General features: G+C 36.9%; 1 protein-coding gene across 1 annotated transcript in view; it reads left to right on the forward strand.

Moving 5' to 3' along the window:
* LOC133525427 (parapinopsin-like) overlaps nucleotides 1-24943 on the forward strand; it is a 108264-nt gene that overhangs the window by 67468 nt on the left and 15853 nt on the right. Inside the window, exons 4-5 of the mRNA XM_061861674.1 lie at nucleotides 8591-8786; nucleotides 18962-19094. Of these exons, the coding sequence (XP_061717658.1) occupies nucleotides 8591-8786; nucleotides 18962-19094 (329 nt within the window). The remainder of the gene's footprint in view (nucleotides 1-8590; nucleotides 8787-18961; nucleotides 19095-24943) is intronic.

The raw sequence follows: 24943 nt of genomic DNA on the forward strand, positions 1-24943 counted from the left end.
AATACAACACAACAAATTATATTATTATCATTAAGATCAGTAAAATTTTATTAAAACTTAAGGCAATTAAAATTAAACAAGTTATAATTTCAATTACCGTTCGAGAAATGGGCCCCTGTCAAACCGTATGGGTTACCATTACCATGACAACACACTAATAATATTAAACTAATAACATTCGAGAAATGGGCCCCGGTGCGTGCTTGCACCTCCTATACGAAGCCTTTAAACTTAGTATTTTTAACGTTTGAAAAACTTCCTGTACATTTCGGCCGTAAAGGCCATGTAAAGGCCACGTTATTTTTATTTCCATTATGATCCATTTGGAAAAACACAAATGTCAACTGTCAAATCCATCCCGCCCTCCTTGCAACAGCGAAGGTATAGCGAGGGTCTGACAATAAATGAAACGTCACTCTACCGTTCATTCACGTCGGAATACGACAATAACAATAGACTTTATTTCTTGTTTTTGCTTTTTTACGCAAGTATTAAAGTGGAATGAAAAAGATTTATTTTTATCGAATACAGGAACCACAAAACAGACACACAACGAAACGTGGGGTCGAGGTAGACGGGCAGACAATAAATTATGTGGACGAGTCGAGATTAGTCTCCTTCAGCCATAGACAGGACAAAGAAGTCGAAAGACGGATCCAAAAAGCGTGGAGGAGCTATTGGTCTATGAAGGAGCTGATGAAGGGCCATCTTCCTCTGACTTTAAAACGGAAACTCGTTGACGTGTGCATTCTGCCTGTCCTAACCTACGGTGCTCAGACGTGGTCACTCACCGAGGGGCAAAAGACCAAATTGAAGGTTTGCCAAAGAGCTATGGAGCGCAGCATACTAGGAGTAAAACGGATTGACCGAATCCGTAACTCTATGCTGCGCCTGCCAAGCTGAAATGGGACTGGGCCGGCCATGTCTGCCGCATGTACCCACAGAGGTGGGCCAAAATAACTACGATATGGGTGCCGCAAGACGGGCGAGGACGGGCGTTTTCGGGGACCCATATTGTGAGTTGGCAAGTCACCACCTGCCCATTTTGTCGTGTTTTTAAAAACATATGATCAGGGCAGGTGCCATAGTATTCTCCATAGTCCCGGTTCCCAGTCCACTTACAACTCAACCCAATAACCCGGTTTATTTTGGTACCCTTTTTTTTACAATAGTCCTACACTAACCGGGGCTTGTCCTAGGATGAACTGCTATAGTGTGAACAGGGATAATCGTCGGTTGGTGTCACGTTACATTTAGAGTAAATTTTCTTATTACAAGGGGCCTCTACGTGTTGGCTTCGGCCCCACGCACGCCTTCCAAATGTCCGGGACCCCATGGTCCCGAGAATTTGTAAAAGACAGACGTAATAATAACAGGAACCACCGGTGGCAGCATAGTTGGATTTTTATCGCCTGTCACTTTCGCACTTACATACTTGTTAGATCGTGTGATAGACAGGCGATAAAAATGCAACCGTGCTATCGCCGCAGGCGACTATATAATATGGGACCATTTCTCTTCCGTGGTTTCTGCCTATTCTTCCGGGACACAGGCGTGATTATATGTAAGCATATGTAAATAAAATGTGTCAATGTTGATAATAAACATTTCACGAGTACGAAAGAGGCAGACTACAAATGAAAAAAACGTGACTACTTTTGAGCTTTATAGCGTCCGCTAACGGCCGCTTGAATATATACCAAAACGTAAGGTTAGCGGACTGGGAAATACAAAAAGTTGTATTCAAGAGATTCAGTAGGTGATTAAACAGCGTGGGTACGGGTAACCCGGCAGATTTTAAAGGTGTATTCTTGACCGCATTTAATAGAGACTAAAATGTCATTCAAAGTTTTCTGTAATCGGTCTTGTTTTAAAGGTAATGACAATTCTTGTAAAAATTTGTTTGTGTGACAAGGGTCAGAACCGGTTTATAAAATACCGGTAAATACCGGTTTATTTCGGTTTTCCTCAGAACTTTTATAAGAACCCGAACGTTTTAATAACTTTATTGTAACCTAAAAAAAACGGTTTATTCGATGAACGACGAAACGGCCGGCCGGCTGGTGGTGTGCCACGTAAACATATATACCGACATAGAAATTAACCGGTTTTTATTGCTCTAAACCGGTTAATTTGACAAGAACTGTTCTCATAAAAACCGGTTTAAAAATAACGGTTTTTCGAGTGAAACCGAAATTAAAAGGTTTTGCGCCAAGTACATGATAACGGTTTGGAAATTTAACCGGTTTCCGAGCCTTATTGTGTAATAACTCAGTGAAAAACGCGTTTTTGTCTGCGACGCTGCCACTATGTGTCAAAGGTTGTCTGGAAGAGATCGCTTCTTAGCGATAAGACCGCCTGTTGTTACCAAACTTTTAAGTGTTTTTTCATTTCCTGACTATTTTTAACTGTATGGTGCACAATAAAGAATATTTACTTACTTACTATGTGACTTGTTTAGACATGCCTACCGACAAACAAAGTATTAAAATAAACTCGCATAAACTGTATCTGTAAATAAAAAAACTATACTTATTCATTGTAATTTTTATTTACGCCAATATTTAAAAAGAAATAACGGTTGGTTTTTGCCAAAACCAAGACCACACACATAACATATAACATTTTTTGCTATTTAAGACCTCGGTGGTTAAAATCTGTTGGATTACTCGTTCACGGTGTATCTTGGAATATACTGTTACACAAGCAAATAAGGTTGTCTGGAAGAAATCGCTTTTTAGCGATAAGACCGCCTGTTGTCTGCCTCTACATTTAGCAACTGTTTATTTTCTTGTATCTTTTTACTGAGGTATACCCATAAAGAGTATTCTATCTAATGTACGCAAGCATAGATATTTGACATCATTATTCAGATTTTGGTCGCACTTTTGATATTTAACAGATATTTTAGGGTTCCGTAGCCAGATGGCAAAAAACGGAACCCTTATAGATTCGTAATGTCCGTCTGTCTAGGTAAGTACGTGGTACTTGGTAAGTAGATGTATTCTATGAACCGCATTAAGATTTTTATATAAAACTAGAAAAAAAATACAGTAAATTTTGGGGTGCCGTTCAATTTTAATACAAACTTTTAGCATAATTTCATTTAACTACTATTGAAACTCATAATAAAAATTATGTATACAAAACATATAAAGTTGTTAGTCATACTAATTTAATGACAGAATGCTCTATAATCATAAAAACATTCTTCATAACAATCCTCAGGAATAATTTTACTTGTTATAACATACATTTCGTATAATAATTAAAATATAGTACTAAATTTTGACGAATGGTGACATAGTGTTCTATGATATAAATAAATATTATAAGACATTTTTACACAAATTGACTAAGTCCCACAGTAAGCTCAATAAGGCTTGTGTTGAGGGTACTTAGACAACGATATATATAATATATAAATATTTATAAATACATAAATACATAGAAAACACCCATGACTCAGGAACAAATATCCATGCTCATCACACGAATACATGCCCTTACCAGGATTTGAACCCGGGACCATCAGCTTCGTAGGCAGGGTCACTACCCACTAGGCCAAACCGGTCGTCAAACTATACTTGGTGTCAATCAAACTATAAAATTATACAACAATCTACCTTTTCAACTTCAAAGCTGGTCGCCGTTAGGTACGACGACGAGCGAAGCGAGGAGGAGTGTTAGGTAGAACTGCGACCATATGGGCAGAACCATATGTCTCGGAAATTGTATTTTTGCTTGTTCATTTTCACTAGGCGTTTATATGAAGTTTATCTGAATCCCTTAGGAACCACAGAGGTTCCAACTCACACTGGCCGCTGCTTTGCGGTAAAATGATATATGTCGACAGACGTAAAGTACGGATGTAGGTCAGTTTGACGCTTAGAAAAATCGATTATGTTCCATGCAAATATAATGTTTTTTTTTATTAATTAGTAATTCAGTGTGGTTAAACTTTCAGCAAACTAAATCAAATAAATAAAGTTTATGAACGATTTGCCGAGGTTTGATTGTGAAACCACACCTTCAATATTATGCTGTTGGTTTTCATGAATAAAAAACGTTCTGAGTATAAAATAGTATACAGAGTGAACATTATACTGGTTGCCTGTTATGCAAATACTTTACTATGCTACTAAACTATAATTACTTTCGAAATTATGCAATTCGTTTTTATTGTATTTGTTTTTATACCAAATCATAATTTCTGCATATCAAAATTATGCAATTCAAATTATGAAAAATGAAATTTCGCAAATTGTTATTATTAAAAACATTACACACCCTAAATTTTGGGGGTTCCCCATACTTAGAACTGAAACTCAAAATTTTTATTTTCATCAATCCCATACGTGTGGGTTATCTATGGATAGGTCTTAAAAAATGATAGTGAGGTTTCTAATATATATTTTTTTCTAAACTGAATAGTTTGCGCGACAGACACTTCCAATGTGGTAAAATGTGTCCCCCCCCCCCCCTGTAACTTCTAAAATAAGAGAATGATAAACCTAAAAAAAACTTTCACCGAAAATTGGTTTGAACGAGATCTAGTAAGTAGTTTTTTTTAATACGTCATAGATCTAGCATTGTAGACATGGAAACAACGCACCAAAATTATCTGCCACTCAGAAATACTTTTCCAAACATAATATCTCTACAGTTCGCGTTCGAAAGTATCTGCCTATTTTTTTTACATATAGAGGCATTAGTGACATTACAATATAATTAAACCCGACAGATCCCTCAGACACAGACACAGAGACAGAGACCTCGCCAACCATTTTCGCAAAAAAAAATATTATACAAGATCGATTTCAGGAAACATTGTATGACATTTAGTCTCTAAAAATAAACCTTTAAAATACGGAGCACATTTACTAAGGTATTAGAGACTATTTTAGACGCTGACTGTACCTAATTTGAGTGTTCTACCTACACAATATGCCCGCCTTTGCTGCCTTTGACCAATCTGCTGCGTCAATGCTGTCTACTGAACAAAGAGATAGGTTTGGTTCAATTTGGCGGCAATATTGCATTCAGTGCACTCTTGCACAGACCACCTACTTCAAAATGGAGCATACTACCTACTAATACTAGACCCATGGCTAGTAAAATAGCGATAAATACCGGTTTATTTCGGTTTTACTCCGAACTTTCATAAGAACGCAACAAACGTTTTAAGAACATTATTGTAATCTAATAAACCGGTTTATTCGATGAGCGACAAGATGGCCGGCCGCCTGGCGGCCTGGTGGTGTACCGCGTAAACAATGACACCGACATAAGAAACCGGTATTTATTGTTTTAAACCGGTTAATCTGGCAAGAACGTTATGGATCCTCGTAAAAACCGGTTTAGAAATAACGGTTATACGAACCAAACTGAAATTAAAAGGTTTTGCCCCAATTACATGATAACGGTTTGGAAAGTTAACCGGTTTCCGAGGTCCTTGACTAGACCTCGAATCCCCTTGACGTGCTGGTCACCAAAACCCTGCTTCTTTTCGTAGTCGACATCTAGCGTCAAGTACCCAGCGGATTTATCAGTGCTGGTCAGACTGTATCGACCTCACCGAAGACTTGAAGGCTGATATATTTGTATCAGAGGAGCACGCCCATCTCTTTGCATGATCCAGTTACTGTAAAGAGCCAAATTTATACTTACTTACTTACTCCGTTGGCTCAGCGACCCAAAATGAGACTTGGCCTCCGACACAAGACAGCGCCACTTTTCTCGGTCCTGTGCGACCTCTCGCCAATTGTCGACTCAAAGCTCGCGCAGATCCGCCTCCACCATGTCGCTCCAGCGATACCTAGGGCGTCCGATAGGACGTCCTCCTGCTAGGCGACCCAGGTACGCTCTTTTTACGTTCCGATCTTCGTCCATTTTCTCAAGGTGGCCCAACCAACGGAGTCTGTGGGCTTTACTTTTACATGATGTTAGGCTGTGGGCTTTACTTTCTCCCATGATGTTAGTTTAGGTTAGCCAAATTCATGATTTTAAAAAAGTCCCATGTTTCGCGCCTTGGAATTTATCGAAACAAATTACTTTGTACTCAAAATGAGAAATCCGGATGACTTTTAAACGACCACGGTGTATGCCTGGTATTAAAAAGAACAGGAATCAGGGAATAGGGAACAGATGAAAGATGAAACACCTTCTACCCGAGTAGCTAAAGCCAGCAGGAAACCGGTATTTTTTGTATGGGAACGAAAACGGTATTTTTTTCGTTCTTTGTTAATTACTTCATTTCTAATTAGGCAATCTAATAATACGAAGTCGTTATCTGAAAACACAACTGAGTCCTACATTTAGAGTATAAAATAAACCGAAATATATGGTTATTTCGATGTTTTTGCAAAAAACCGGTTCCGATCCCTGGCTAAAGCTATGCCATTTCAGAACATCAGAAGTCTGTAATTACAGTATACTTGTTACCTAAAATCAATACTTATAAATTTCAAAGTTGTTCTCAATATGTCACAAGGATTGGTAACCACAATTTGGGTTATATTTATTTATAAGAAGAACACCGAATACATATAAGCATAAAGTGCATTTCCATGTACCTAGTTTGTTCGGGCCAACGTTAAAACTGTCGAAATGAGAGGTGTTTTATTTTAAATTTATACAAAAATGTACTAACTGAGTTACAATATCTCAAGTTATTAACAAAGTAAACTTTTTTTTTAATTTAATAAGCTGTGGTTACCTATAATTGGACAAATGTCTACCCTTAATGTTATGTAAGCTACAGATTATTTTTTCATGATGTATTTATTATCCTAAATAAATTTAAAAATATATATATATAAGTACTAGCGACCGGCCTTGGCTTCGCACGGGTCATACAAAACCTTAACAAATTACATACCTAAACATTTCTCAAGAACCACTCTATTGATGCTATTGATAGGCGATAACCGCATGAAAATCCGTTCAGTAGTTTAGGACTTTATTGCGAAGAAACATACAAACAGACGAAGCGGCGGGGGACTTTGTTTTATAAAGATTAGTGCTTACAGACACTTTGAGCAGTTATTTCCAATATGTGTAAATACTATCTAATTCTAGAAGTATTGCAGTGCCAAGGCAGTACAACAAGCATTGACATATATCTAAGGACGGGCCTTACGGGCAATGAGAATGAGGCCAGTACAGCGGTGTCACGCACACGAATTCGAGCCAATCGTGCAGTCTAACGCCACAACGCGATTGGTTGATGTGTTCGCGTCACGCGCGATTGGCCGCAACTAGTTGCGTTAGACTGCACAATTGGCTCCAATTCGTGAGTGACGACACTGAACTAGCACCATTTTTAGTGCCCGTAAGGCCCGTCCTTAGATATATGTCAATGACAATAAATTATCGTGTTTATACGTCCGTAATAAAAGACCTCGCAACACTGTATCACGAGCGCCGCCGGCATTTGAATACATCATTAATTTACATTCCCTGCCGAAGGCATCAACATTGTAACCCTAACCACAACGTGGGTGAGTGCCATTTTTTCCACCCATTGAATTAGATATATATAGGTACTAATTTGAAGGATGGAGGTGAATTAAATATAAATAAATACCAGGGCACGTCCTTAAACTACGTCCAAAAGAGAGGCATGGGCATTGTGAATGTCATCTTGCTTTGTATGGTAGGGCACAGCACAGGCGATATCTTTCCAGATCTAGAGCAGAGCCCAACTGGGGAAGTACCTCCACCTCCACCTTACAGAAAACTGCAGCCAAATAACATAAGACCCTACTCATAGTGTTGTATTCCTGCCGGTGAGTAAGGTTGCCAGAGCTCAACGAGGGTGCCGAGTGTTAGGGTCAACAACGCGTAACTCCTCTGGAGTTGCAGGCATGCATAGGCTACGGAGACTGCTTACCATCAGGCGGGCCGTATGCTTGTTTGTAGCAGTAGTAGTTAAACCACTTTATTGTAAAAAAAGAAACATAAAACAGGAAAGAACACACATCATTTATGTTTGCCACCGACGTAGTATAAAAAACAAAAAAAATATATATATAAGCGTTTTCACAATGTCGGATCCGATATCGGATACATACGACTACAAAAAAGCAAAAAGTAAAATAATAATAATAATTTAGCCTATATACGTCCCACTGCTGGGCACAGGCCTCCTCTCATGCGCGAGAGGGCTCGGGCTATAGCCCCCACGCTAGCCCAATGCGGATTGGGAACTTCACATACACCTTTGAACTTCTTCGCAGATGTATGCAGGTTTCCTCACGATGTTTTCCTTCACCGAAAAGCTAGTGGTAAATATCAGATGATATTTCGTACATAAGTTCCGAAAAACTCATTGGTACGAGCCAGGATTTGAACCCACGACCTCCGGATTGAAAGTCGGACGTCATATCCACTCGGCCACCACCGCCTAAAACCGCAAAAAGTAAAAAGTTGCCTTTTTATATTTTTAACGTTCAAAAGGAAGCGTAAATTCAAAAATAAAAGGACTTGCAATGGGACATTTTCTAGCAGCTGTTTTTCTCCAAGAGCCATCCAATACAGAAAACGCTCTTTCACTAGCACTTATTCTAACTAGAAACCCTTGTTCCAGGTATAGCCTCAATAACAACCCTCACCGTCCTGTCGTTCGAGCGCTACATGCTGGTGACTCGGCCCTTCAGCTCGCACCACCTGAGCCCTAAGGGCGCCATCGTGTCCATCGTGTTCATCTGGAGCTACTCGCTGGCGCTCACCACGCCGCCGCTCATGGGCTGGGGGAACTACGTCAACGAGGCCGCCAATATCAGGTATAGTCTTTAGAAAGTTAGAAACATACTATAAACCATTTTATTGTTAGGTGAAAATGAAAAAAATGTACGCTAAGATTTTACAATTAGTAAAAGATTAACTTTGGTACCCGCACTAGGCACCTGTATCGAAGCGACCAAGAAAATGAATTTTAACAAGAGAGTAACTCGTTGGCAATTTAACTTAAATGTTAGTTTATAAAGAAATAGTACATTACGATACAAGTGCGAAAAATGGGAAATTCAAAACGAGTGGCGATAAATTAAAACACGACCGAAGGGAGTGTTTTAAATTGATACGAGTTTTTTTTTTTTGAAATGTAATAATATACAGCATTACAGTCGAGACCAAAGCACTGTACAATTCAGATTATATAATAGGATTACATACTAGGAAAAACAGATCACAATCAACTTTCGTCCATCACCTCGCAATACCGCAGACACATCTGATACACAGCCGTCCATCGACTTGCAAACATATCACAATCTGGTGCCCATGACAGAAGGGAGTTCAGCAGCCTTAGAGCCCGCACAGCAGGCGAGTTGCGAATTACCTATTCGCACATGTATCGTACAACGTTTTACAGTACATATGGCCCTTTAAATGTTCGACACAGTAACGTAATATGCTAATTTTCGCACTAGTGTGGTAAAGTAGCACCATATGTACTGTAATTTTTTTTTTCAGATTATTGCTCATATCCCTGACCGTCGTTGCACAATCTACTATACAGTTGTGGCGTCGTTGTTACGGCCATTGTATCTGTCAATTTCCTTGATAATGTGAGTGAACGTCATAATCACGGCAGTAATGCGGCGACCAACGTCACTCATTTTATCATTGAATATCTGGGCCGTTTCCGAGATCCCCGAAATATAAATATGATCCCCGATGTATATATATATATATATACAGGTTGATTCATGAGACGTGAGCAGGACTAAGCCTACACAATAAGTAAATGTTACTGAATCGTTTACCATCATATTTAAGCAAAACAATCACGCTGTTTATCTGTTACTTAGCTTTTTGATAAGGACAAATTTTATTATCTACAATCATGGACACCCTACAACACTTAATTAACAAAGTAAAACCTCTTTAACCGTCATGACAGCACTTTGATTATGAAGAAAACAAAATGTCACAACTGAGTGAGATACGATTTTTCAAAAGTAACCAGATTCCGATGACATTAAATTTGTCACTTGTTATGGATAAAACAAAGAGGGTGACCATAATTATCGTAAATAAATTAAAACTATTTTTTTTAAACAGTAAAAATTAAATTAACGTGAATCTCACAAATACCAGTACAAGTTGCTTAAATCTTACTGAATAGACAGGCTTGATCCTGCTCACGTCTCCTGAATCATCCTGTATATGTATGTACAAGAATTTCTCGTTCAAAGGTATAAGTTTGGAATATTGACAGAAACAGAGGCGACAACGACGCCGCCAGTTGACATCCGAAAGGTTGATGTGTGGCGTAAATGGGTGTAAAGTATACATATCATATGCTAGCGGCAATTTAAGAGTAGGTATTTAGCAAATATACTTACCTACTTACTACTTACTTACTTACGGACGCTTACTTACATGTGGACAGATATTATTTACAATAACAATATACATAATGGATACATACAGAGGATTACTATAATAACCAGCTTAAATTTAAAATAGGCCCTTGAGGCATTGTACCACGACCACGGATGCTGGATTGCTGGTGGCATTTCCTCGTTGTATCGCAATGCTGATACGCTGTGCGAGGAAGCCGCCAGCTCTTTGGTCACCAGTTATGACTTATGTCAACCAGAATTATACGTTGTACGTGAATTGTATTATTTGCTAGTTAGATAGCTACTATAAAATATTAATACCCATAAACTAATATTCATACTTAAAGATTACTTAAGATATTAACTTAGTAAGTAAATGAAATACGGCTGAAACTAGCGCGTAAACACGCGATATAGATTATAAAGGAAGGCCATCGCTTAATGAAAACAGCTATTGTTATTGTTATTAAATGGCTTGACTTTAGAAGTACTTTATATATTTCGCTGTTTTAAGTGTATTTTTAGGGTTCCGTAGCCAAATGGCAAAAAACGGAACCCTTATAGATTCGTCATGTCCGTCTGTCTGTCCGATTATGTCACCGCCACTTTTTTCCGAAACTATAAGAGCTATACTGTTCAAACTTGGTAAGTAGATGTATTCTATGAACCGCATTAGGATGTTTACACAAAAATAGAAAAAAAAACAATAAATTTTGGGGGTTCCCCATACTTAGAACTGAAACTCAAAAAAACTTTTTTCATCAAACCCATACGTGTGGGGTATCTATGGATAGGTCTTTAAAAATGATATTGAGGTTTCTAATATCATTTTTTTCTAAGCTGAATAGTTTGCGCGAGAGACACTTCCAAAGTGAAAAAATGTGTGTTCCCTGTAACTTCTAAAATAACAGAATGAAAAATCTAAAAAAAATATATGATATACATTACCATGCAAACTTCCACCGAAAATTGGTTTGAACGAGATCTAGTTTATCTTTATATGTTGTTTAAAATAATTATGTATAACATATTTTTAAATGTGACATCCTTAGGTTAGTTAGGATATTTATCAGTCTTTTGACAAATGTTATATTAAATTTCATTTTGAATGTTACGCATGATTTAGGCTAAGTTTATTTTATTGTATAAAATTTTGCATGACACTTGTACTTGTATCTTATAATAGCAAATAAAGAAACAAAGAAATTAAGGGTTATTATCCCATAAGGTATTTATTTCATCAAGAACTAGCATGGAAAACTTTCGTATGAAGGTTTGCACGCGAACTTCAATTAATAAATTAAGCGTAAAGCGTCGAGAAAACGTATCGTCAAAACGTTAAGAGTACGAGACGCGTAGAGTTCTGTACCCCTAGTGTAAATTTATTCGACAGCGAATCGTGACGTACGCGTTTGCGTTAAGTCTCATTTTGTACGGGATTTTGAGTTTCCAAAACGTTCCGCTTGGCGCGCTGTTTCTAAACCCCATACTAAATGAGACTCAACGCAAACGCGTACGTCACGTTACGAAATCGAATAAATTTACACTAGGGGCTCTGGGCACCAAGCGTCGCGTAAGGACGTTTTATAAGTGAAATCTAATTGGTTAAAATCATGTAGTCGCTGGAGTCAGAGGACCTACCGCGAACCACGTTCGACGTGTTACCTCTCTGTCGCACTTGTAAATTCGCACGTACGTGTGACAAGGAGGCAACACGTCGAACGTGGTTCGCGGTAAGCCCTCAGATGTCTTCGGCGGATGCATCGACGATCGTACTTTCCCGTCAGATCAATATTTTTTATTGTTTGATTATGTCAGAAGCTTTGTTTTTTACGCGTGTATTAGGTACGCTACGCCTGTCGTAATGACGACAGAAATCTCATACGCTACGCCGTAGCCGTAACGACGCTTCGTGTGTGGACTTATTTGAAGTCGTGCTCGTAACGCTCTCGTTCTACGCGCGTATTACGATACGCTTACGCTCCGTGTACCCATAGTGTACCTTATGTCTAGGAATTCATTAAATAATAGTTAAACCTGGAATTTTACTACTGATTTTCTATATATAGAACTTGAAGTTACAATACAATCTTCTTTATTCAATAGACCATGAAAACTTCAAATCTTAAGAAAGGTAGATAACAGAGGGTAGTAGCTTACACCAAAAAAGGAAAAATGTTATCTGCCTCTACGCTCTTGCACATTCGAGCGACAGAGACAGGTAACGAAATTCGAATTTCGTTTCTCACGGTAGGGCCTCAGGCGGTTAAAACCTATTAAAGTTAGATATGTAGTAAGCCCCGTACGTTCGTGTTATTCTCTCACTCTCACTGAATGTTAGCGTGAGAGAGATGGATGTGCGTGTTCGGGACCGCGGAGGTCATGTTTTTGAACTTTAATTTATTCTAAGTTGCAAAAAGAAGTAATCGATGAGTTCCCTCAAATATAAAATTGCGCATTTATAGAAGCAATTTTCATATTTTCAGCTTTTGCGCATCCATTGTTCCCTAGATCTATGTTCGTGATTTTTTTCTATCGATCGATAGTCAAAAAATCGGGATTCGAAGCGATGAAGTCACAAGAAAAAATCTTCAAGATTGCTAATTAAATTTTTGGCAACCGTAATATGATGTAAAAAAGCGGTATGATTTTTTGAAAACTCCACTCTTGAGACTACGCCTTAAATCTCGCGAGGCAAAAAATAAACAATTGACGCCATCGAATGTAAACGTACACATTCGATTTAACACGCATCGCGTCGTAGGAATTCGCTTGGCATTTCAATTGTTTCTTCTTTCGGATTTGCCGCATTCTGTGCGTCTTGTCGCTAAAAAAACACATACATACATAATTATATATACTTTATTGGCCTCGACATATTGGACGCGTTAGGTTCCGTGGTATTTTAATACAGTGCTTCCAAGATTAATGCTTAGTTGTAATCACTATATCAAATACCGAAGGTTTGTAAGAACGTTTTCACAATTGTAAGATATCGGATTTAAAATCCTACATCTGCGTAGTCAGGCCGCAGGGGCGCCGTCTTTAGCGGTCACGCACACTACAACAAACATAATGCCTCATCAAGTCATCATCATCATCATCCCCTCCTAGCCGTTTTCGTACAGCGACAGCTTTTTACCGCTGAGAGCGTCGCTGATGCGCTCTCGAGTGTAACTGACAAAGCCAATTTTTGCAGCGAATGTGCGGCCACACTCGCTGGCTCGCTGCAGGTCAGCACACCTCCGATATAATTGTAAGTTATAGCCACAGGTGGTCTGGCCTTTAGCTCGTCGCTCTTAGCGTCCACATACACATACACGTAAACAAATATTATCGGTCCGACAGCAGCCGGGGGGGTTCCGACATGGCTGAAAATATCAGAAGCGCCTATCCGATATCGGAATGCGCCTATGAGAAACAGCTTCAGGAGAGTGCATATATCATCAAGTCCGCCTTTTGTGCTGTCTAACGTATTTAGTGAGAATGATTTATTTAATTAATAAATAAAAACAAAAAAACAGATATGGGTCAAAATTCTTTTCGTTGTCTTTTTTTGTTCCCATGAAATGTGACAGATGTGTCAGAGATTTTGTATGAGATGAAATTTTGTTTTTAATTTTTCTCATGTAAAATATAAACTGCCGCTAGAAAGACATGCAATAGCAGTCGACTTTTTTTAAGCATTATCTATTTGTGAAAGCATTTAAGTATATTTGAAGATATTTTAGTTACAATCCATTAAACATGCTATATAGATTATTTAGAATATCAGTTTCATATCCAACCTGAAAGGATAAACAGAGCTCGAGAGGTTTTCATTTCATCAAAACCTTTTAGTTTCCATAGAAACAGCCCGTTCCATTAGACTCGTTATATTTACTAAGGATAGTAGGTATGGACCGTTGTTAATGTAAATAATAAGTAAGTGGGTAAGGCATTCAAAGTGTCAAATACCGAGTGGGGTTTGTAACAGGAGCAAAAAATTAAACTGTAGGCTGTATTCCTCAGGCTCAAACTGACGAACATTTGTTCCTCGACTTTTAAAAATAACTTGTGTTTGATTTTAGCACACTTTATAGTTTATTCTAAGACGCAATATATTGCGAATTTTGTCATATTTAAATTTAAGGCGTGACAAACAACGCCAATTGTACTGATAACGGCGTACATTGAAGTTAATATTTAATTTGTATGAAAAATAGGAAGTCTAAAGACTTAATGATCTTTAAAAGTTATTAAACTAAAGTGTTACTGTTTGAGGAGTACAATCTATGTTTTCATTATTCGCTCGTGTTGCAGGCTCCACTCGGTATATTTAACACATATACAATGATAAATAATTTGTTTTATTTCAGATTACTTTTATTTATTATCATTTAGGTTTTAAGTCTCATAGTAATATAATTACGCAATGAAAACCTAACATCAAGGGATTTTTTTACATTTCATTTAGGTACAACACCCTCTCTTTTTAATTTAAGTATAAGTTTAGGTATAAAAAAGAATCTTGTACATTTTTTACATTACATTTCCAAACAAAATAGTGTCGTTAACCTTTTAACCGTAGTCTGATATATAAGACATACAATAGCCAGCAATTAATAATACATAAATCAATTTATAATTATGTGTTCCTTAAAAGGAGGTCCTAATCCGTTTTGTATTTGGCACAGTGTACAAAAATTTTGTCTGATAAATAAGACAAAACTTGGTGTAACTTCGTACCGGCGGCAGCGGCCACACGATTACGCTCGTTGGCAAATCCTAAGCGGTTAAAAGGTCAAAATATAAAATATAGATAGATAGATAGATAGATAATCCGTTTATTTGTTTGCCACAATACACACAGGAAATACAATTAATAAAATGACAAAAAAACAGATAATACAAAATTATATGAGAGAAATACACATTTATACAAAATAGTAGTAGAAAGAGAAAAATAAATAAATAATACATTTAAATAATACTGTTCCATACATATAGGAAATGTTGTGTGCGTCGCAGCAAAACAAAAGGGTTCTGGCTCAGTATTACGCTTCACCCTATGGGAGAGGCACTGATATTCTGCCAGGACCAGATCACGTCAACCAAGATACAGTGTAAAATATGCAATATTCAAAGTTAGTACTTACCTAAATACCTTGTTTATAAAACTAGTGACATAATTATCATTGAAAGTGAGTACCTACTTGCAAAGTTATGATATTGAAGTGTCAGTGTGATTAGCATGCTTAAGTAATACGTAGTGTCAAGTGTAATTATAAGAAGAAAATCATTTTATATACATTATGAATTACTAAAACCAAATATACTTACAGTAAACTACCGTTAAACATTCCAATTTTACAATATTTTAAAGTTTTGATTTTGTATTTGTGTCGTTACAGATAGGATTTTGTATGTAGTGAGTGAGAAGTGCGACTGTGTGCACGTTTCCCCCCGCAAAAAATGGCAGAACGATTTGTTCGGTAAGATATCGCTTGGGCCCCTCCCTTCCGACGTGTCAGAAGCCGGTGTTGCTCGAAGGTTGGAATCAAAAGATGTATTTTTGCTATCAAAATATTTATACATTACGCAACCAAAAAAAAAATGTCACATGTGTCAGTAATCGCTTACCATCAGGTGATCCGCCTGCTCGTTAGCCTCCCGTATCATAAAAAAGTCTGTAGGGCTAAGATGGTCGGCTCTTTATCATTTGTCACCATACCTGTCCCGTTCTAACAAGTATGTAAGTACGAAAGTGACGGGCATAGTGACAAGTGACAAAAATGGAACCATGATGCCGCCGCTGGTGATTCTTGACTAGTTGACCACGTGAAGTTTATCTGTACTACTTACAAGGAAGGGTACCCAACTGTCCGACTTCGATTTGATTCATTTTGATATATGTTATAGAGTAGTCTAAAATAACGGACACGTATTTTTTTTTAGCTGCCCAAACTCAACCTGTTAGGAGAAAATGGCCTTCAAAGTACTAAAAAGTTACTAAATCTTCTAACTCCTATAGAAAGTGATGCTCAAGCAACTTGCTAGTTAATGGCTGGTTTGAGTATATGTTTGAAAGCAGCAAAAAATAATGAGCACGTGTTTTGTTATATCGGCTAAAACTAATTTTTTCCTAAAAAAATCGACATTCGAAGTTTTATAATATCTTATCGCTAAAGTTACACATAAAGACAGGTATTTTTTTAGGAAAACTTGAGTTTAAGCAGATATAACAAAACACGTGCTCATTATTTTTTGCTGCTTTCAAACATATACTCAAACCAGCCATTAACTAGCAAGTTGCTTGAGCATCACTTTCTATAGGAGTTAGAAGATTTAGTAACTTTTTAGTACTTTGAAGGCCATTTTCTCCTAACAGGTTGAGTTTGGGCAGCTAAAAAAAATACGTGTCCGTTATTTTAGACTACTCTATAACATATATCAAAATGAATCAAATCGGAGTCGGACAGTTGGGTACCCTTCCTTGTTAGTCCCCACTGGTCCCACAGGACACCATACCTTGACATAACAAGTTTATCTAACTCTGTTCCGTATTATCCGAGTTTAGTAGAGTTTCCTCAACTTGAGTCGCGTACGGCTTTGTACTGCCGGAATGCCGGCTTCGGTCAGATAATTTAACTATTGGCAATTTAAACTTCGCCGCAAAATGATATTAATTTTGAAAATCACGGTGGCTTATCGATAATTTAGTTTGACCATATTTTAGAGTAGGTACCGTAAAATGGGGTTAATTTGATCAATTTTAAAATTTTAAAGTAATTTATATCTCGAATATGGACTTAAAAACCGGACAAGTGCGAGTGGGACTCGCTCGCCGTCAAATTTAACTCATTTAATTTTATAACAAATTTATGGTTTTCAGTTTTTTCCCTGTACCTTATTGTAGTGTAGTGACCCTTGAGAGTGTCGTAATTAGGGATTGCAAATATTCGATACATTCAGGTATTCGAATTTTTTTTTCTGACGAGATATTCGAATATTCGAATTAAACTCGAATATCATAAAGAAATAAGAAAATTAATGACAAATCGGTTTATTATCGTTTTATTCAAAAACTACTTTCATATATTACAAAAACTAATACTTACCTAATGTTTTGCAGAACTCTACTTAATTGACTAGATTTCAATATTTCTAGATACATCTTTTAGTATAAATGCATCGTTGCGTTTATTAATATTCATTATTCATAATTCTATTGCACTTGAATTATATCGCACAATTAAAATGAATGAACGAATATTGAACGGTACTGAATGGCAGAATAAGTTGTGCCTTTAACTTATTTTTAATTATTATAAAGAGGGAAATTGTTTTTGACGTTTTTGATGTTAAGATTCGATTTGACAAATCGAAGCTCATCCTCAAATTGCTTTTTCCCGGCCTCTGTAATAATGTACTAATTTTGTCCCGGTTAACATTTTATAACAGCCAATATGGGAGCACCACAAAAGTGAAATGCCAGTATACCCATATAACCTGAAAAATATCTTTTTCTTTATTATTCTGCAGTGGCAGCTTGGTTCCATTTTTATCGCTTGTCACTATGCCCGTCACTTACGCACTTACATACTTGTTAGAACGTGACAGGCATGGTGACAAATGATAAAGAACCGACCATCTTAGCTCTACTAATAGCAGAATTATTAAGCAATCATTAATGTCAGATGTATGGTAACTTGTCGTAAGTGTTAGTACACTGTGAGACTGGGTTCAATTTTGGTTACTTCGGTATCAATTCGCACCCAATGCGACCAAAAAATTATCAATAACTCAGTGTGGTCGCCTTGTGTACGCTTTTCGGTCACATAGTGTCGAAATATTTATAAACACTGCGTTCAGTTTGTGACCTCTACACACAATGTGTCGAAACCAGACAGAAGTTTTTGTGGCAAAAACGAGAAGCTTGCTTGAGAAACCAATTTCATTGTTTTTTATTTATTATTATTATTTTTTGTTTAATTAATGATTATAATTGTACTTATATTTGTATGACTTGTCAAAAGTGCTTATTATTAAGCCTACTTGAATAAATTATTTTTGAAGTCGAAGTTGAAAATGAAACATCGACAAATAATAACATCGATAAGTCAGTTATAGATTAATAATTAAAAGATATACATTCTACTTGCTATAATTTACCGGGAAATTTCAAACATGCAAATCAATTACAAATCCGACCATAATTTCTTTATTACATAAATTAAGTATTTAAAAATAAAAATGTAAACTGTAAAATACGGTGTCAAAAAATAAGAAAACTACCAATGGGTGTATCAAAGAAGATATCGAACGTGTTGTGTATTTCGCGGTAGCTATCTTTTTATACAGTGTTAAAAATATCTATAACGCTAAGGTAACATCGATTATAGACATGTCGATATTTGATTTTGTCAATCACTTTATTTTGCCACAAAAACTTCTACGTCTGGTTGAAACGTTACCGAACTATTTAAAAACATTATGACCGCAAATGAGAATAATAAAATACCTCTTAAAATCAAGGGTATTCAAACTGTACCATAAGTTTAATGAGTGCTCGTAATGCTAATAACTTATAACTATCCTTATCATTAATGTAGTTTCTTTGTCCACAGCTGTTCCGTGAACTGGCACGAGCAGAGCATGAACACACTGACATACATCCTGTTCCTGTTCGCCATGGGCCAGATCGTGCCCTTCATCATCATTACCTTCAGCTACGTGAACATCGTCCGGACTCTCAAGAACGTAAGTATTCTATCCTTCTGAGTCCTGACTCCTGATGTCCTTTTAAAAGGACATATTCAAATCGTAATTTGAACTACAATGGAACCTAAAATTATTAATTTTTGGTAAAAAAATACTTTCTGTAAGCAGTGCAAACTTTACGAAATTTACAAATAAGATCGACAAAATCACTGATTTACGCGCTTTTACCTAAACGTCCATTAATCAGAAAAAAAAACATTACTAATTAAGTGAGTCTGTTTTCAAAATATTGATTTATTAAAATTAAAGATAACAAGACGTGCTAATAGAAACCAGTACTTGTTATTTCTAATAGTTAACAAAAGGTGTACAATTTCATGCGCTAAATCTATCAATTTGACATTTTTGCGACTATAATCGATAACGGCCTCTTAAACTCACTTAAATTATATACTTTCTAAACCTATATATACCTATACTTGAGTTTATAGTTCTAATTACCTAGGTACCCAAAATTATCATCTCTAACCCTCTTATTCATAAACGTGTACTAAAGTTACGATGCCGCTGATCATCGCTTGTCCCTTTCCGACGTATTGGTATGATGGAAAGGGACAAACGATGATCAGCGGCATCGTAACTTTAGTACACGTTTATAAATAAGGGGGTAAATGTTTGGATGGAGTAATATGCTTTACCTATTAAGAGTGTTTGTAGTTTTAATGGAAACGTTTATTTTTTCTATATTTCAAATTCTGTTGGGCAATTTGTTGTAAACCTGAATTGCTCAAAAGTAAGGAGCTTTTCTCTATAATTCAAAGATTGGCTCCGGGGAGATGAGTTTTTTATTTCGACGTACGCTTTTACAGAATTCGATGTACTTTGTGACACAAATTGAGATTTCCAATATGTAGGTGGAGGGCAGAGTCAGGATTTAGAAACGTGTGAAATATGGTTTGAAGCTGTCTATTTGTTGATGTTTGTTAATATTCGGACACAATTGTTGGCCCCATAGGATAATGCCATAACGTAACCGGGCTAGAGCGTTAGAGTGGTATGCAGAAAGGCGCATTCAGTATGAGTTTTCGACTTTAAAGTGTACAATACAAAAATTTAAAAATAAAGTTTGGATTTTATTTTGGATATATGTTTTTTCCATTTAACTTCACTTTGTCCCGCTTTGTCAGAAGCCGTTTATTTTATAGTTAATCGTGAGCCCCCAACACTAATATTTAATTTGCTAGTTACGTAACTGAAAGCAATCTCAGAGCGATTGCCTTGTGGTGAGGAGTCTAGTTAAAGGCTCGTAATTAGTGCTCAAGTTTCGATACTAACACGAGTCAGCGCTTAATGAGTTTAGTCCCTGAACGTGCGGAAAATGCTTTTGAGAGAGATTGTGGTACTGACAGAACTGTTGCGTCTAGTGTATGGAAGGTAGAGGCAAGGAACAGAATCTCCTTAGGCAGAACTGTTGCAAAAGTGTCCAGCTATAAATACTAGTTCCAAATCTCTCCAGAGCAGCGCTAGAGTAGCTAAGAACCTAGGCGTTATTGACGGAGTGAAGTGCGCTGTCTATGATTAGATTTTTTTCTCAAGTATTCTAGGTATTGTAGCGCCACCCTATTTATGGTTTTTTGCCGGACACTTTTTGGTATACGGAGATTCTGTTCCTTGCCTCTACCTTCCATAGTCTAGTGCCTAATCCGTGTAGTATGTTGAATCCAGTGGTGGCATCATGGTTTCATTCTTATCACTTGTCACTATACCCGTCACTTTTGCACTTACATACTTGTTAGAACGTGGCAGGCATTGTGACAAATGATAAAGAACCGACCATCTTAGCCCTACAGGAAATCTAGACTGCTGAATGAAACGATAGTGAACTGTACGAGTAAACAATATTTTTAATGCTAATAGTTACAAAGATATTTTCTATAATTAATTTCGACGCCACACGGTATGCATGCGTTAAGCGAGCCTTTATTTCGATTCTGACGGTCCCTCCGCGGATCGGCCCCGGGCCCTGTCGCTAGCTAACCGGTCCGGTGACGTGACGGTGGACGTCATCGCTGTTGCTGTGGAGTTAATTCATTGCGGCGGCGGGCTTGTCGCCAAGATAACCGTAAATATGATCTTCAGGAATTCACTCGTCAATCGTATAAAAATATTTAAAATTTATAAATAACCAAAGAGTTATTAATAGTGAGAGAGGCTAAAGTACCCGAGTTTGCACCTTGTATACTGTGCCTTATTTTGTGGTAACTGAATAGGGAGTATTACTGCAATGTTCTGCCGCCAGAGAGCAGCCCTAGCACAAAGCGTAAACTAACTACACCACAAACAGTTAACTATGCCACAAACAGTTTTTTTGGCATGATTTCACAGATTATTTGTTAGGAATAAATATGTCATTGATATCAGTTCGTGCTAGAGGCGCCCCCTATGCAGTTTTACGTAATGTTCCCTATTCACAAGCGTCAACTTATATGATAAATAAATAAAAATAAAAATTATTTATTCTCAGACAATTAATACAGTCCATATTTGTTAGTATCAACTTACAACCTATGTTATGTTACCTTCCGCACAATAAATTACATAAATTAAATTAGGTAACTTTAGATTGCTGATTATCTTGGCCGATTTACCGAACTGCACGTTTGTGAACATGCAATTCGATAAATCGTCCCAAAATACCAGAATCTAACCGCTCGGCTATCATTTTCAGGATCCCGTTGGTGCTGATAATCAAAATTAACTACCAAGGCTATCTCTGCAATAGATGTCAAAATTAGATTTTTTTCTTAGTATATTATAAATGCCACGAATATTCGGCAGCTATTCGGTATTCGACGTATTTAGGCTTCTTTCTTGTTGAAATAATCTTAAATTATTTGAATGAAATGCAAATAAAATATGATAATATGAGACCTGCTTATTTAGATACCTTTCATTTAGATCAGCTTAATAAGGCGCATTTTTTTGGAATTAAATTCCTGAACATTTAAAAAATGCTAAGTACTTAACGGCTAAAACTTTTATACGAGTAAATTGATCAACCATTCTTAAACATTGAAGGAATTCTTCTTCATATGAAGTTTACATATATTAATTCATTTTATTATGTTACACCCACCACCCACTTGCCCTAAATTGGGCAGTTAAATAAGGTGTAACTTAAAGCTTAAATAAGAGACTAATTTAGCTTGCAAGATTTGACCCGAACAGACCTCGCTCGGTCTAACGTACTAGGTATAGTTGATGAAATATAATGAGGTATGAACTTGAAGTGCTTTGCCGCACGTCCCATCCATATAGTGGGAATAAGCAGTTATGATACATTGTGTTTCTGGGATAATATCGACACGTTATTAGGTACCTAAATGAAACTTTTTCTTTAGAGCGTATTTACTATAAATGAATGTTTCTTTACATAAATCTTTTTTTTAATAACAGACTACGAATTGAAAAGTTGGAATACTGGAAAACTTATATATTAAAATGTAGAAAAGTAACTGGGATCAAGATTAGCTCAAGTATACCTTAAGCAAAACCGGCTGCTAATTATTTTATCACCCTATTTTAAAAGAGCCATTAGCGATGACGTTCATCGGTGCGAATAATATTTCTTCGACTATACATAGTACCATAAATAACCTTAAAAAAAAGCTTCGTCAGGGATTTCGAGCACAAAGGTCGGGCACATAGACACGTAACGGCCGTATGTCCTTTGTCAGCAGACAATCGCCGTAGGACCTATAAGCCCTTTATTGCCCTAGAGTCCCTAGACGATTGAATTTGAGATAATGTTATTATGGCCCTTAATTTTATACTTTTAGACCGCGGGCCAGGAGCATATTTCGTCAGTCCTCGCCTCCCGGCTGATACTTTGTCAGATGGTAGTTTAGATGCTGTTTTATATAACACAAAACTGTCAGCCGGTTGTATCGCGGTGGAAAGACCGTCAGCTATAAAATGAACATGTAAAAAATACGCGCCTTACCACTTTATGTCCGCAAAGTATGCACAATGTGGATATTGCGTAATCCGTTTATGGCGATTCAAGCGTTTCACCTGATAAAATGCTACATGCTAAGTTTCATGATTCGTTATGCGTTATTTGATAAGAGAATTTGAAATAGAGATGGATTGTCAAAGTAGCCACTTTGTAGCCACAGTAAATTTACTGCCATCTTTCGACATTAGATTAAAACTTTTGAATGCCTTTGATCCTTATTCTTTCACTGATATGTGTTAAATTTATTAAATATCAAAAAGTGGCGCCATCTAATAGAGCATCTAGGCCAAAGGTATGGCGCCATCGCTCGAAACGATGCCACCATAACCTAATAATAAGTATCAAAGTCAAATGGCGTTCTAAAAGTTTTAATCATGTGTCCAAAGACAGTAAATGTACTGTCGCTACAAACTACCTCTATTTCAAATTCTCTTTGTTAGTAATTGCAGGCGTATATTGAGTCTAAATGTAATGTTCCCTTGCTCGGGGTAAATTACTAAAATGGTTATCGTCGTATAATGTACTCATGGGAAATCTTAATAGGGCGGGGAAATTTTGGCGGCGCTCTAGTAATCAATATTACCAGTAATTAATTTATATATTTGGATCAAATTTAACATGAAAGCCTACGGGACGTGTTCTTCTCTCACTGTCACTGAGCATAAGCGTGAGCGAGAAGGATGTACGTGCTCGGGACCGCGGATATCGTGTTTTTGAATATTAATTTGTGGTAACTTTTAACAAAAAAGTAATCGATGAGTTCCCTTTAAAACAAAATTGCGCATTTTAGGATCAATCTTTATTGTTAGCTTTTGTGTATAAATTGTTACAAATTTTTAATGTGCGTTTTAGACCTATGTTCGTGTTTTTTTTTCTGTCGAGCGAAACTCAAAAACGCAGGATTCGAATCGATGAAGCTACTGGAGAAAATCATCAAGATTGCTAATTAAATTTTTAGCAACCGTTTATTGCAAATTGCAATTTGTAATGGTAATTGTATACACAAGCTATCTCTGGTAATAAAACAAAAAATCCATTAACCCGCATATCATATCAATGTGGTTCAGTGAAGGGGAGGACGGACTGAAAATCAGCGCTGCGCAGTCAATTTGTAATGAAAATGGCTGACGCAGCGTATGCTAAGTCAGTTCCTTTAGCCGCGCATGCCTATTTTTTTTTTAAGTTAAACATTGTATTTTGTGTGGCAATAAATTATTTCTTATTCTTATTCTTATTTTTCAAAAACTCTGATCTCCGAACCTACGGCAAACCTTAAGGGTATGGTGAAAAGTGACAACGATTTTTTTTGCATTTTTAATAAACCTGAGCAGCGTAGAATTCTCCGAACCGAACCGAATTCGGTACTTGAATTAAAATTTTAAGACACTAATATGGCATCATTGTATTAAATAATGGAATTATTGGAAAGAGACGGGTAGTATATCGCGCGCGCGGAATACTGCCGCGGCGCACTCATGATAAGCCTACACTTGTAGGCTTACCACAACTGTCTTATCCGTGTCAAACTGACATATTCGCTAACGTCGGTGTAACTTACTTTCTACACCGTGTTTTTTTTTTGATTTGCGTTAATTTCGAGGGTGCATTCCTGAGCTTAAATTAAGTAACTTTCTCAAAGATACCGATATTCTAATTAACTCCATTTCGGAGATAATCAATCATACATTTTTATATTATAAGGCCCTTACGAGCGTGTACACTTGCCTTAGGGCCTGTTTACTTATTGATTAGTGTTTAGTGCGAGTTCATACATTTGCTACTAAACGTACGTACTATCTCGGACGATCGATGTTAGAAATGACATTGATATATCACAGTTTTTAATTGTTTAGTTGAGTTAAATGTAATG

The sequence above is a fragment of the Cydia pomonella genome, chromosome 15, assembly GCF_033807575.1.
Source record: "Cydia pomonella isolate Wapato2018A chromosome 15, ilCydPomo1, whole genome shotgun sequence".
Taxonomy (NCBI): domain Eukaryota; kingdom Metazoa; phylum Arthropoda; class Insecta; order Lepidoptera; family Tortricidae; genus Cydia; species Cydia pomonella.